This window comes from Alosa pseudoharengus, unplaced genomic scaffold (assembly GCF_046254945.1).
Source record: "Alosa pseudoharengus isolate Yale_2024_CS ecotype anadromous, Long Island Sound unplaced genomic scaffold, YU_APseudo_1.1 YU_APseudo_1.1_scf_21, whole genome shotgun sequence".
Classification (NCBI taxonomy): Eukaryota; Metazoa; Chordata; class Actinopteri; order Clupeiformes; family Clupeidae; genus Alosa; species Alosa pseudoharengus.
In genome coordinates this window covers 11,992,052-12,008,103 of record NW_027468674.1, presented here as the reverse complement: position 1 = coordinate 12,008,103, position 16,052 = coordinate 11,992,052, and the positions used below count along the sequence as shown (strand labels likewise).

The window sequence follows — 16,052 nt, the reverse complement described above, 5'->3', positions numbered from 1 at the left end:
GATATGAAACAAGCAGGCGAAGAGGGAGGGAGGGCCGATGACCACTCCCGGACATTTCCGTTGTACACTACAGCATTTCCTTTTCTTTCTTTTTTTCTCATAAGTCTTTATTAAGGGGCCAGGTTGAGGAAAGAAGGAAGGGGCGTTTATAAACAACAGTTACATAATACACTTTCAAGGAATTCAAACAAGTGCATTCACTCTCAATGTTATTGGTTTTTTTTTCGTTTTTTTTTTTGTAAGACAAGTTTAAATAGGATTTTTGTTATGTTTGTAACAAAAGCATAACATCAGTGCTTTGCAGTCCACTCCAGTCCAGAACATCATCAGAACCATCAACAGTCAAGTCATTTCATCGATTAGACAAAGGTTCACACAGTTTCGGAACAAAATGGAGAGCGACTGCTGCTCTTTACAGGCATTCTGTAGAGGGATGAAATAAAGTAAGTCGAAGTGCTACGACGAGGCCGACATCTGGCTATGAGGCCTGGCGTCGTGCAGATGTTTGTCATTTTAAGACAACAGGGCGACGTCACGCAGCGGCTTTCTGACTCCGCTCGATAGCCATCTTCTCCAAGCGCTCGGTGTAGAAGCCGTTGAAATCCAACCTGCGAGGAGAAAAGAATCAGCACACATGTCTCACACAAGACTGTCTGTCTTAAGGCAGAAAACCAGGCACACTGAAAAATTACAATTACACTGCAACAAAAAAAATGTCTGTATTACATCGGAACATTTGTTTCTCAATTATCCTCATGCTCCTTATTATTTTAATTTTTAGTTGAGACTTGTTCTCAGTTGAAGGGGCTGACATGCACTTGCCACTGAGAACGACCCGACTATGCACCTTATAGTGGACTATGCTCCTTATAGTTTACCCACCTCTTTTTTTACCACGACACCCCTGCATAGAACTACTATAGAAATCTCACTATACTACAGTTGCAAATTACTATAGTTCTTTTTAGTTCTTTTTTGTCAAGGGCCACATTATATGTATTATCTCTTTTTCCTCTATTCCTGTTATGAAATAAGCTATGTGAAATAAAGGTGAAATAAATCCAAATGTGTGTCTAAACACTAACTAGTGTTATTATTATTTTAGTGCGCAAAAACAGGCCATTAATGATGGCAACCAAAACCTCATGCCTGGTTGCCAAGCTGGCAACCACTTTTAAAAGCACCGGTAGATGACCACTCCCCTCCCCCACCCTGTCCGTTGCCACGCACCGGTATATAGGGCCAATCCCAAAGCGAGCCCTGAGGACTAAGACTTTGATCTCAGGTGCTAGGTGAGTGAGTGTGAGGCCACATGGGCTCAGATAGGTAGATATGGGACTGTGACGGCACTTCATGTTTAATAACAAAGACGTTGCTGACACGTGCACCATGCACTTGTGTCGTGATTTTCTCTATGGTCTCCGCGGTAAACGTCACAATGCTTTGAACTGTGGGTAATTCCCTTTAGTGAAGTCTGCACAATGCAGACTCACGGAAAAGGGCTCGGTAAGTGTGTACTCAAACACTCACACCATTTGATATGCGACATTGGGACAGCCCTAAGCCCTTACGAATTTCGCGAGAACGCACAGCAAAGTCTGTGAGTCTGTCGGCTGATACACACAGTTGCGTGCGTTGTTGTGCTGGAGACGCATCCCGTTCACTTTACATGGGCTTACGTCATCCGTTGCCAAACTGAATTGCGGGTCCGTTGCGTCGCGTTGCTCCCGTTGCTCGCGTTGAGAAGTTCAGCTGCTGCTGCACCGACAGACGGCACCGGCCAATCAAGCCAATTGACGGACGGCACCAGCCAATCAAATTACGGTTATACTTCAAGTCATTTGCATAGCTACCGTCGGGAACACCCACTAGCATGCATTGACGGAACGCAACTGTGTGTAGAAGCCCTGTGAGCCCGGAGGGGCAGCCGTGGCCTACTGGTTAGCACTTCGGACCTGTAACCAGAGGGTTGCTGGTTCGAACCCCGACCAGTAGACACGGCTGAAGTGCCCTTGAGCAAGGCACCTAACCCCTCACTGCTCCCCGAGCGCTGCTGTTGATGCAGGCAGCTCACTGCGCCGGGATTAGTGTGTGCTTCACCTCACTGTGTGTTCACTGTGTGTTCACTGTGTGCTGTGTGTGTTTCACTAATTCACGGATTGGGATAAATGCAGAGACCAAATTTCCCTCATGGGATCAAAAGAGTATATATACTTATACTTTGGGATTGGGCCATAACCGCTCCCCCCCCCCCCACCCATCTGTGGTCACGCACCGGTAGATGATGTTGATCATGCTGTGCTCGCAGTCGTTGGTGCTGTAGATGCTCAGCTTGTCCAGCAGGTCCAGGAGCATGGTGCTGAAGTTGCTGTCGAACTTGCCGATGGTCGCCTCGAAGCCCGCGTCCGACTGCAGCGCCTCCATGTGCTCCGCCACAAACTGCCCGCCACAGGAAATGGACATGGCATGAGATATACAACTTCCTGTTTTCACTTCCAGCTGAGGCTTACTCATAATCAGCTGTAACTACACAGAAACACTTTATTCTGTGGTAAATACTTATATTAACATTCCTCAAAGTGGACAAAACTATTTAACATTGGAGATTATTAGTTAAAATGGAGGTTAGGTCAATTGATGGTGCCACATCAGATTTGGACTTGGACTGTTTGATTAACCAAACAGCCGCTTCCAGGGCAACCAGCAGTAAACAAAAGTCAGGAAAGCCCACTAGTAACCAACTGCCAGTGACTTGACGTCACCTGAATACAAATGGTGAGGAAAGTCAGACGGAATGGGTTTAAAGATTGAATGCCTCGTGGGTGTGTGTGTGTGTGTGTGTAATGGTGTGTGTGTGTCTGTGTGCGCGTGTGTTGGTGTGTGTGTGTGTGTCTGGGTGCGCATGTGTTGGTGTGTGTGTGTGTGTGTGTGTCTGGGTGCGCATGTGTTGGTGTGTGTGTGTGTGTGTGTGTGTCTGGGTGCGCATGTGTTGGTGTGTGTGTGTGTGTGTGTGTGTCTGGGTGCGCATGTGTTGGTGTGTGTGTGTGTGTGTGTGTCTGGGTGCGCATGTGTTGGTGTGTGTGTGTGTGTGTGTGTGTGTGTCTGGGTGCGCATGTGTTGGTGTGTGTGTGTGTGTTCTGAATACCTTAGAGGCCTGCTTCTTCTTCTCTGCCTCCTCAGCACGCTCACTCTGGGTAGACGGAGCTTCTCTACTCAGGCGGTTCATCTCTCCATCCAGACGCATGCTGAGGGTGAACGTCTGTAGGGAAACGTACCACACACACACACACACACACACACACACACACACACACACACACACACAGAATTAATCATACAGAAGACAAATACACTGTTAAAACCATGAAGTTACAAGCAGGTCTCTTTTATGGAGGAAACCCATGCTAAAATAAAAGTCTGTAGTTACAAATTTGATCATGTTGATATGAAGTTTATGTTGTAGTATGTGATTCCTACAGTGTAAAACAATATACTAGTCTTGGAAACGTTATAAAAATAATAGTCTTGGAAACGTTGTAAAATTATTGAAATAGATTAAGAAAGCTACCGCTATGGTGACTATTATAGTTAGACTGATTTGTTTAGATCCAGCGAAATTGCTGCTTTGACAACGCTCATGGCTTTGCTACTCTATTTAGTACAGCATATCACAACTGCTATCCAGTTTCATAACACTCCACTTAGAACTCTGATCCTGATAACTGTATTATGTACACCGCACTGTAACACAGATTGATTTGATGCCACTGACCTGCATACAGTTTGTGAACATGACGCACACGGACATGAGCTTGGAGAAGATCTTCAGCAGCTCCGGATTGGTCAGCATGCAGTCCTTCAGACAGTTGTCTAGGAAACTAGTGTGGTGGCATAGGACATCATCAATGTTTGATGCCTGGAGGAAGAGTAAAAGAGAGAGAGAGAGAGAGAGAGAGAGAGAGAAGAGAGACAGAGGAGAGAGAGAAGAGAGAGAGAGAGAGAGAGAGAGAGAGAAGAGAAAGATAGAGAGAGAAGAGAAAGACAGAAGAGAGAGAGAAGAGAGAGAGAGAGAGAGAGAAAGAAGAGAAAGACAGAGGAGAGAGTGAAGAGGGAGGACAGAGTAATGAGGACATTATCTCTTTCCCAATACATGGGGAAATGGAGCCCCCTGCTGGACAAACTGTTACATGTAGATCGTCACAAATTCCACTTCACAGTGATCACTGACAGACTCACAACAACCTTCGCCACACAAAAGCACAGCAAAAAATGAAATGCAAACTCTGAACAGGTGACACATTTTAAAAGCCAGATGAGTGTTCATCCAAGTGTGGTGACCTCAAATTCTCTTACGTGGCCTGTTTGGTCAATGACTTACTGACAAGAGTTACAATCCCCTGTCTACAAAAACTCAGATTTGGATCTGATTTGGAGTGACTGGTCAGTACTTTGTCCAAATCTACCCTACTGAGGAGTGTCAGTCTCACTGGCTTGTATATTTGGGAGCGTATGTGATGGTATAGTCTTACTGATTTGAGGATGGTTTGTGAGCGTATGTGATGGTAGAGTCTCACTGATTTGAGGATGGTTTTGTGAGCGTATGTGATGGTAGAGTCTCACTGATTTGAGGATGGTTTGTGAGCGTATGTGATGGTAGAGTCTTACTGATTTGAGGATGGTTTGTGAGCGTATGTGATGGTAGAGACCAGTGTTGTAGTCAAGTCACTATGCCTCGAGTCCAAGTCCAGGTTCGAGTCTCCAGTGTTCAAGTCCGAGACAGGCCAAGTCGAGTCACTATTAAATGCAAAACTGACAACCTTCGGGGCATTCATTTAATGAATGCCCCGAAGGTTGTCAGTTTTGTAGGAACATGGCGTGATGTGTGATGTATGACATGAAGCAGTAACACTCCATTGCACTAATATTAATACTAAAAATAATTTAGATATTAAAATCCTATACCAAATAATATTCTAATGACATATTATTATATAATTATAGCCTAATGACATTACAAAAAAGTCGAGGCCTCGTCTCAATTTCAGAGTCTGCATGGTCTGAATGTACGAGTCCAAGTCAAGTCACGAGTCTCTAAATGTAGCTCATGACTCGGACTCGAGTACTACAACACTGGTAGAGACTCACTGATTTGAGGTTGTTTTCCATGATGTGCCAGGTGGGCTCCATGACCTCGAACATCATGTAGTACTGGATGTTCTGTACAAAGTTGAGCATGCGCTGCCTGAGAGCAAACGCAGTGGAAAACCTACAGAAAGAGAAAGAGAGAGAGAGAAAGAGAGAACGAGTGAGAGAAAGAGAAAGAGAGAGAGAGAGAAAAACAATGGATGAGTTACTCATTAAAGTAATGTATGCAAGATATGTACTAGGACAACAAAAGACAAACAACACATCTGTAATGCTTAAAAGGCATCCAATGCAAGTTTTTAACCCTCATACAACAGCTTCAATGTCATTTTGATGGTAAACTAACTTGTAATAGTGTACCGTCCGTGAAGGCTGCAAGCCTTTAGTGGTATTTATGGCAATTGTGTAAAATACAAATGCTGGGGAGCCCAGTAGCAAAAAAAACAAAAATAACCTAAAAAACCATTGGAACCATTGGATTGCTCTAAAAACCTGTACAAGACTAAAGCTGATGATACATGGGGCAACGTTTTGAGCAATGTTGCTGGGCAATGTTCCTCATTATTGTGGTTCTGGCATTTTCTCATTGATATTTGGCAACAGTTTCTTTTCTGGAGAACTTTAATCATCAGTAGGGAAGTTGTCATGATCATCCAATCAGAATAAATGGAACTGGTTATGTGGTTGCCCAGCAACATTGCTCAAGAAGTTGCCCTATGTATCATCACTTTAAGACGACGATAAGTGTCTCTCTCACCATTTGGCTGAGTGCAGGGAGAACTGCTTGGCCATCTTGTTGCTGATCCAGACGTTGCAGAGCAGCCGCTCCACGTGCTTACAGTAAAATATGTGTCTGAACAGCATCTGGTAGCGCGTCAGTGCTTTCCTGTTCCAAAGCAAGGCAAAAAAAAAAAAAGAGACATTATTATTTTTTATATACACAACACTACATGTTTCATTAAAAGTCTTTAACACACTTGTAATTCATTTAGTACAACCAGCAACCAGTTGTCTAATACAACAGAATGACTATATCCTCAGCCTCTACCATGAGCCGTAAATTACAATGTTATAATTACGTAGTACGGTATTTACCCATGGAAACCCAAGTCAAAATAAACCTCCAGCTTTCACTGACCAAAGTGCTGTACAAAATAAAACAAATGATCTCAAAATAAAACAAAGTATCCAAAATGATCCCTGTATCCATGTATTAGGAGCACCCACTCATTCACCACATAGGATTGTATACAGTGAATATGGTGGTTATGCACTATGTAAGGAACGAGAGGGATGTTCTTAACCCAAGCTACAGGTACGTATCGTCAGTTAACAAAAGAGCTCCCAACATTTTTCATTGAAACCAACAATGTTTCGACCCCTCTGGGTCTTCTTCAGGCAAACGGTTTTAATTGAAATATTTGGAAGCTTGACTCCGGTGTGCGGACGACATTCCCTCTTCTGTTTTACGTTCGTATACCTTTGTCCAGCACCTGGCCTTAAAGAAAGGTGGGATGGTGCGCGCGACCGCTCTACCAAACTACGTGTCGTCGGTTACCTGTTGATGATGAGCGAGAGAGGCCACTTGACGATGTAGTCGAAGGAGAAGGCCTCGAGGCCGGACAGGGACACCTCGGTGGGGTCGGCGTTGATGAGGGCCTTCTCCTGCTTGGTCTCGATGGCCAGCACGCGGAGCAGCTGAGTGATCACGTCGTGCTGCATCAGGTCGATCTGCGGGCGGAGTGGAGTGGAGAAGAGGGGTTCAGCTGGGAGTGAGTGTTCTCCATTCAGTTAAACAAGCTCTAAATGGGCTTCAGCCGTGGCGCGACTGGCTGGGGCACTTGCACCGTACGCCGGCGACCCGGGTTCGATTCCCGCGCCGTGGTCCTTTCCGGATCCCACCCCAACTCTCTCTCCCACTCGCTTATTGTCATTCTCCACTATCCTATCTGATTAGATGCATTAAAAAGCCCAAATATACTTACATTTCTTTTTTTTTTAAAAGGTGCTCCAAGTTGTTGGGCAACGTCACTTTTGTTGTTTGTTTGTTAAAAAAAAACAGAGCTAACTCGCTACCCCAGACATTTCTTTGGGAGATTCTTTGAGTGCTGTCTCCGCATTAGAAAGTCTCTGCTTTAAGTTCAGTAGAATGTTCCCATGGCTTCACTTTTAATGGACAATGCACTGTCCATCTATGTATATAGTCATTGTGGTGAATGTCATTTTGATGATTCTGTATTATATCTGTATTGTCTGCTTGAACGTTTCATTTTTGTTTCGATCAGCTGGGTGATAGGTAAACAAAGTGTAACAAGTACTTCTCCTCATCAATAGACAGTAAAAGGCATGACCATTAGGACATTGATGTTATCAGATCAAATAAAGAACAACGAATCTCACCAATTCATTAATTCTCTTGCTGTCTGAATTTTACAGACCAAAAAAGTAATTCATCTACCCTGTTAATTGAAGGTTGAGCCATCTGCATTCCCTTGTTCTCCCATCAAAGGCAGAAAGATCTAAAAACGTTCCGCGCGGCTTACCTTTAGGTCGTCTTTGAACGGATCCGTGTTTGCGGTGCTCATGCGGAGGGCTAACTCCAAAAGAGCTTCCAGCCGAGGAGGGATGATGTCATCAACAGGCTTCTTCAGCTCCTCTTCAGTCAGGTCCATGAAGTGGACGAAGAAATCGCCTTTGTCCATCAGGAAGTAGTGTTTTATGGACCTAGTGCACAGAAATAAAGGTAAAAGATGAATCAATCAGAAAATGGCCACCAGTCACTCAACCTTCAGTTAACCCATTTACGCCTAAAATGCCTGCTAAAAACGCCTATAGAATCCTATGGCATTCTAGACTAAATAACCTTATTTCCTGAGGGTTTTCTGAAAACATACTAAAAATTGTCAACGTCTACCAAAATTTTATATCTAAGCCTCTGTAGCATGAAAAAACATGAAAAAAAAGCATGAAACATGAAAAAAAAAGCATGCTGCGCTACGCAGCATCCAGCGGGAGGGTCAATGTTGCGCTACGCAGCATCCAGCAGGAGGGTCAATGTTGCGTCATGCAGCATCCAGCGCGAATGGGTTAATAGTTTGAGTTCAGTAGCCTAGTGAGAAGAGGGACAGAGCAGTAGCCGTTCTACTTGATATTTCCTTGTAAGCCATGTAGCTACATAGGTTTCCACCACTGTGTTCCAAACATTCACTCACTCACTACGTAGTGAACAACTACAGTATGTGATGAGTGTTGAAAGTTGAAAGTTCCAAACACAGGGTATGACTAAATATAGAATTTTCGGTTACACTTTACTTGACAGTATCGGAATAAAAGTGACATGACACTGTCATGAATGTGTCATAAACACGTCATAAACGTTTATGACATAACGCTTCTGTTATTAAGTGACATTCGGTTTTTGTCATAACAAGTTAGGGTTAGGATTAGGGTTCATGTGTCATCAGTGTCATATGTCCATGACAGTGTTATGTCACTCTTATGTCGATACTGTCAAGTAAAGTGTTACCGAATTTTCCATTTCAAACTTTAGATGACATTCTGCGCTCCACTGAATGTTCTCAGACTGTTTGCTCAGAGTGTTTGCAAACATTCGCCAAAAACCCAAGGCAAACAGTACCTTGTTTGCAAACGTTTGCATGTTTGAATGTACCTCTGTCTCTCTTGTCAATTATGGTCTGTTGGAATTGCGGTCATAGATTCTACTCTGTAAAGCGACCTTGGATTTGACAGAGGCGCTATTTAAATAAAAATGATTATCATTATTGTTATTCCTACGCTCGCTTGTCTCACCTTAAGCGCGACACAAGCTCCTTCTCCTCCATGAGGAAGTCCAGCAGCACCTTGCTGGCGTAGTTGTACGCCTTTTCGATCTGCTCCACGTATGCCCGCTCCTTCAGGGTGTAGAGGACCTCTTTGGCGTCTGGACACGTGACGTCTCGGCCACACTCTCGGACTACATTCAGATACTTGCCTGCACCAGAAAACAACATCGTTGGTTAATTTTTCACTTATTTGACAGACGCTCAGACGCTCTTTGCAGTCATGGTGGACCAGCGGTAGTCATCGACTAACAATCGGACAACCCGGGTCCGATTCCCGCCATTGTGAGTTTGTGTTGCTTTGGATAAAAGCATTTGCTAAATACCGTATCAGTCTACTTTAACTCTTTATCCAACATTATGCAATACACACATACATTTTAATAAAAAGAAACCCAATCAATGTTACTGTTCTTCTTTTCCCCCAGCATTTAATATCTTAAAAGGAAGCACCTCTGTCATCAATAAACTCAAATCACACAAACTCAACCAACAGATCCACAGACCTGTACTGAGTATCTTGTCAGCCATCTTTTGCAGGAAAGAAGGGATTCGATGCTGGATTATAGTGTAGCGTTGGTCCCAGTATTTGTCGTTGTAGTCCTCCTGAATCTTCTCTTTCTGAAGCTCATGCTCCTCCACCATGAACTCACTTGTGGAGAAGAAGAGCACCTCAGACAGGGTAAAACGCCAGATTCAACTCAGACATCAATATATATTTTTGCACCTATAATAACAGTTAACAGAATAATGCTGTAAAAACTATGAAACTCTTTCAAGGTGAAATTCAAACCAATTAAACAGCTTTGCTGATTACTTACAATTTGGTGCAATTAATGCCATATTGAGCTTGTGTAATAGTTACAATATAATCTTATGATTACTTATTCAGTAAATTTCATCATCAGAAGGTGTAAATGAGGGTCAAACGACTTCCATGGTGCGCAAGTGCTAAAACTGCACAAACTAGACAGTGATATTAAAGAAAAACTATGCCTCCACTCCTGTCTCTGTAAACGTCTGCAAGCTAGTATAACTACTACTACTACTACTACTACTACTACTACTACTACTACTACTAATAATAATAATAATAATAATAATAATAAAAGTGGAGTAGCAGTGTTTCCCATACATTGACTTATTTGTGGCGGCCCACCACAATATCAACATTGACCACAACACAATGATTTTCCTGGCTGTACTAAATTGTGCTTGAATCTGGTTGGAATCAAAACCGCGCTGCACTAATTTGTTAAAAACTCTTGCATTCGAGTTAATTCTGCAAACCTACCACCACAAATAGAATGCTGAATTAGAATAGAATAGAATTCAATTCTGTGGGAAACACTGAGTAGGTAGCCAGTACAATATGGTTTTACGTTCCCAACTGGGTAATTCAGTACAGTACAGTACCCAGCCACGGACATCACCTGTAGGGATCTTTGATGATGCCCCGGTAGACCCACTTCTCCAGGATCTCAAAGTAGGGCACGCTGGCCGCTTTAGTGAGGTACAGACACAGCTCCTGCGCCTGGCTGTCCCCCGTGTAGTTGAACGTGCGGTCATGGAGGAGACTCAGCGTCGAGCCGCCCATGCAATCCCCCTTCTCCACTGACGTCGCTGTTCATACAGAGAAACCACAGGAGGAAAGGAGGAGCACTGTTAGACGGATGAGTCAATTTCAAAGCATTCCCCTTGCTAACAGTAAGCTTATTAAAGTGCGTAAGTTTATCAAAGTTTGACAAATAAAACAGGGTCAGAACCAGTTCATCTTAATGGGGGTTCTTTTAATTTGAACAGAAAGCTTCTTTCGGCAAATGAACAAATGAAACACCGTAGGAGTTTAATAACTAACATATTAACACCAATGAACAACGCCCCCACCCCATCCCACCCTGCATGCCCAAGAAGGGACTCCAGACATCAGACTCTGTTCATACAGAGAAACCACAGGAGGAAAGGAGGAGCACTGTTAGACGGATGAGTCAATTTCAAAGCATTCCCCTTGCTAACAGTAAGCTTATTAAAGTGCGTAAGTTTATCACTAACATATTAACACCAATGAACAACGCCCCCACCCCATCCCACCCCTACATGCCCAAGAAGGGACTCCCCCACTGATCTCCCTCGTCCGATCTCGCTCGTCTCACCGATGGAGGCGAGGATCTCCATGGTGCGCATGGTGGGCTGGATGTAGAACCAGAGCTTCTGCAGCGAGAGCAGGCCCTGCCGGTGGAGATGCTCCAGCTGCGTCACCAGGATCAGGTACTCCTTCATCAGCGTCCGCATGGCCGCCGTCAGCGCGTGGTTCACCTGGCCGTACTCAAACGACGAGCGCTCCTCCGTGAAGCTGCGTGCGAGTCCCCAACGGTACCACCATTGTGTTAATGCAGATGGATGAAGAGAAAAAAAAAAACATAACCAGTTATTCGCTATGGATTAAAAAAAAAAAAAAAAACTATAAATCCACAGGGTTGGAAAAAAAAATGTAATCTGAAAAGACGGCAGCAGGGTCCTGCAACATACACATAGCCATTATAAAACTATATATAGTATATAAAAAAAAACATCCTGGCTGGCAGGGTTTCAATTTTCCTTTTTCATTTCAAACAACTTAAGTCCAACTCCAAGTTTCTTTATGTGGGCGTGTTTGCAAAAGGGTTTCATTGGACGGAACAAGGGCACAGATGAATGACTGCATAGACTGCAAAACACTGAGAAACGGCAGAACAGTTTGGTAGAATCACAAACTAGAGGGGAAAGCACTGTTCATTCACTCTCCCTTCCCATATTATTCCTGTCCGTCTGCTCGAAGATTTTGACATCATCAGTCACGTGGAAATGGCAATTTGATACAAGCTTTGAACCAGTATGCTTTGCTAAAGTAAAGCAAACTTTGGCATTGGCATGAGGTATTTTCCTTAAAATATTATGCAAATTGATTAACTGATTGGTGGTGATTAACTAGTTGACAATCAATTAACTGCTGCAGCCCACCAACGAAACGAACGGTGGCAACCTTTCAGTCACAAGCCCATTTCTTTAGGCCATGGTTACCCCCATAAAGATTGACTGCTGATTGACTCCAATCAATTACTTTGAAAGACATCATACAGGCTTCTTGCAAAGTTATCAAGGATAACACAATAATGCTAGAATGCTTATTTCCGCTGCATAATAACAAACCAGCACAACCGTCTGGATGCGTTACTCACCGTGTGATGGTCGAGTAGCAGGAGGCAACCGGTAGGATGCGGTTCACCAGCTCTTTGATTGACATGTCCAGAGAGGTATCCACGATGAAGGACCGGCTCTGCCTGCCCAGCACAGGCTGCGCAGTGATGTCACGCCCGTCCACGCCAATCAGAACGAAGAGCAGGTCCTCCACCAACGCTTGCTCTTGGGCAGTGAGTGGAATCGTACCTGAGGATGAAGAAGCTCACAATGATAAAAGTCCCTGAGGGTGAAGAATCTCACAATGATAAAGTTCCTAAGGATGAGAAGCTCACAATGAAAGTTCCTGAGGATGAGAAGCTCACAATGATAACATTCATGGGAAGGCTTCCTGAACTCTCACAGGAGTGACTCTTACAGGCTACACTACAGTAGCGGTGGTGGTAGTGAAGTGGTTAAGGAACTCGACTAGCATGCTGTAGCCACAAAAAAAGTGGGTTCAATTCCCAACTGCCACCGCTGTGCCCTAGTGTGAGGCATTTAACCCTTAAAAAGTTGCTCCAGGGAGATTTCCCCCTGTAATTTGTATCTGTAAGTCGCTTTGGATAAAAGCATCAGCTAAATGCATAAACATAAACATAACATAAACATAAACATAAACATAAAAATAGTACACAGGGGATACAGGAACTGTGGGAGCAGAGGAACATTTACCAATGGGTGGTGCTTGGTCTCCAACAGGCGTGGTGCCAGTGATGAAATCCCCAATGAGGGCAGGCCTGTCGTACACCCAATTAGGAAACACCGGGATGGGCTGAGTGGGATTCTTCTTGTTGTGTTTGTCCCTTAGCATTTTCCGAGTTACCTCTGCAGACTGGTCAACCAAAAAGCACATTTATTTTTATTCACACTGCATATTGATATTATTGTTATTCAAGGACAACTGAATATCAAGATGAATAGGACGGCTATTTATAATGTGTGCCACTATGACCTGCATCTTGCTTTACACTACCTACGCCATCCTATTACTGACATGAACATCCCAGTACCTGTGGTACGTTAGAGCTGGCAGTGACATTGCCCAGCTTCTTGCGCAGTTCCTCCAACTCCTGCATGGACATCTTTGTGCTGGTCTGAGGGATAGTGAACGTTGAGCTGGTCGCCGCTGAGGCGTTCGCTGACATCTCCGTCCTTTCCTTGGCATTTTGTTGCAAGTACTGCAACGTCTGCAAGGAATGTGTTCATAAATGAAATTCACTCACTTATTTTTTTTTTTTATTTAAACAAAATAGTGAAGTGCATAGGATGTGTATGAGAGGAACAGTAGGTTACCTCTTTGTCTTCCGTGAGCTTTGACAGAAGGTAAACAAGTGGATCAAGGTTCCGCACATTCTTTGACTTGAGTTCTTCATATTTCTTCAGAAAATCTTCTGGTGTTTTGGAATACTCCGCGATCTTCACCTGTAAGATATGCACGTATCCATCAGACGTTGACGTCCAGAGTATGGTAACTGAATAAACAAAACGTTTGATGCATTTGTTGCATACCTTGGCACTGTGTGCTGAGACGGTGGTGGTGACGTAGGGAGTCCTATTCTTCTGCAGTAAATCGATGTAAACTTCGGCTCCATCCCCTCCTCGAACATGCAGGAGACTCAGGAGCTCATTCACGTCATGGTGTATTCTAAACTCACTCATGACTGTTCACGAGCTGCAATGACAACATAGGCCTACATCACTTATTGCATCCTATCAAGGTATAGCTCTAATGTGATACAATATATTGTATTGGCTGTACAATCTGCCTAGACAGTGTGCTACCATCAGCTCACAGCTCAAGTTAAAAGGCTTTAAAAAGTAAAAACAAAACAAAAAACTGGGCAGGGCACAACCTAATTGTTACTAGTTAGCATATCACATCTAGTATATCTGGCTAGCTACTGCTACATAGTCTGCAGAGGCTACAATGTCCCATTTAGCTAACGACAATGATAGCTACCCATACGCCCAAAATGATAACTACGAGGCTGTTGAGGTAACTATGTTAACCACATCAGAATCCCTCCCGTCTTCATTATGGTAGGTCCTTTGCAAACATTAAAACTAGAGAAATGTGAATTAATAACTCACCTCAACGCAGCACCAATAACATTTGTTGTCAGCTTGCCTTGCCCACCTTACCGCCAACTGTTGAGGTAACAATAAGAATGTCGTTTTGATTTTCATAATAAAAGCCGTGGGTGAGATTTATTAAAAATATATGGCCAAATTAAATTACACGTTAAATATGTTTTAAGGTTAATTGTTAATAGAAATACCCAGGTATATGAAAGATAAGTTACTGTCATATATTATACTATCCAGCTTGAAAAGTTGATCTCTTATTTTGAGATATTGCGAGCAGTAACTTCAGAATGTGACGCTACATCCGGAAATGGGTGGCGTTTATATTTTTGACATGTCACCAGACAACTTGTGTTACAAGACACAGCTTGATGAATTACTGTAAGCAAAGCACATAGATTAAAAAAAAAAAATATATATGTTATATATTTCTTCTGTTTAGGTCTACACATCAGCACTCACTGTCCGTAGGCCTACTTACATAATGGATATGGATATGAGTGCTCAAGTCTGTGCAAAATGCGTTTGAACTCCAGTAATATTATGTTTGCACTTCATTAGTGCACTTCATTAAAGTGACGTAAGTACGCGGATTGGAACAGTCTCTTGACCATAAAAAAGACGATTGTGGTCTTATGTGGTCTTATTTTTCCTTGAATTTCCCCTGGGGATCAATAAAGTATCTATCTATCTATCTATCTATCTATCTATCTATCTATCTAGCTATCTAGCTATTTATCTAGCTATCTATCGTTATGTGTAGGTAGACAGGTAGGTAGGTGATAGATAGATAGATAGATAGATAAAATGGGAATTATACTGATTGGGCTGCCATATTTAATCAACCACTAGGGGGCGTGGTATTATCAGTGTTTTCAGAGCTACGGCTCTGGGTGTTTTCAGCATAGACAGTAAAAGGTTGTCAGAGGCGTTTTCAGTACGTTATGTAACCGCAAGCAGCATGCATATATGCTGGTGCCCAACGAGAACAGTCCTATAGGCCTATTTCAGGGGTCATTACGCTAATTGATCTATTTGAACGAGCAATTAGTGAACCACTGCCATAGGCCTGGGCTAAGACCCTTATGGACCCTTTTTCACTCTTGAAGTCAAAACTCATCACTAGCCTCCCCAAACTGAATTGTTAGAAATCTCCATGACCCATGTTGTGAGTTCTGACTATTGATCTGTAGTGATTTTAGCAGGCTATTATAAAAGTATAAATAGTCCTATAGAACAGATAAAATATGTTTCACTCAGTGGGATATCTCTCTCTCTCTCTCTCTCTCTCTCTCTCTCTATTTTTTTATGGCAACAAGCCTATTTTTTCAAGAAGCCTATGTCAGTTTCAAAACTTGGTTCAACGTTTACACGCAGAGACACATCTGACATTCCTCATTGACAATTTTAAGGCTCCCCTGCTACCAGTCAGCAATCTTTGCAAGGCAAAGCAAAACAGTTTATTCTATAGCACAAATCACATCACATCACATTACAAATCCCATTACAATTCAATATGCTTCACAAGGATAAGATTAAAGACCATCATATTAATAATGCATTACAAAATAATGGAGTTTTTAAAAGTAGCCTATGTATTATTATAAATTCCCCCTTGGGGATCAATAAAGTATCTATCTATCTTATTACAATGAGAAATTCAAATGGGGAGCTATGATGACATGATCTCTGACTTTAAATGAAAGCAAACAGGTCAGTCTGTAGCAGTTTCTGTGTGAAAATTTGAGCTCTTTCTGGAAATAT

General features: G+C 42.9%; 1 protein-coding gene across 1 annotated transcript; it reads right to left on the bottom strand.

The window, feature by feature from the left end:
• Positions 1-117: 117 nt before the first annotated feature.
• On the bottom strand, positions 118-14,377 carry tubgcp2 (tubulin gamma complex component 2). Its single transcript, XM_076297888.1, has 18 exons — positions 14,295-14,377; positions 13,713-13,875; positions 13,497-13,625; positions 13,214-13,390; positions 12,876-13,035; positions 12,203-12,410; positions 11,138-11,337; positions 10,418-10,607; positions 9,491-9,636; positions 8,956-9,136; positions 7,689-7,869; positions 6,704-6,876; positions 5,903-6,031; positions 5,146-5,266; positions 3,773-3,916; positions 3,146-3,259; positions 2,276-2,439; positions 118-608 (listed from the first exon to the last, which is right to left on the bottom strand). The coding sequence occupies exons 2-18, from the start codon at positions 13,860-13,862 to the stop codon at positions 533-535; spliced, it is 2,643 nt and encodes an 880-aa protein (XP_076154003.1). The 5' UTR covers positions 13,863-13,875; positions 14,295-14,377; the 3' UTR covers positions 118-532.
• Positions 14,378-16,052: the final 1,675 nt, after the last annotated feature.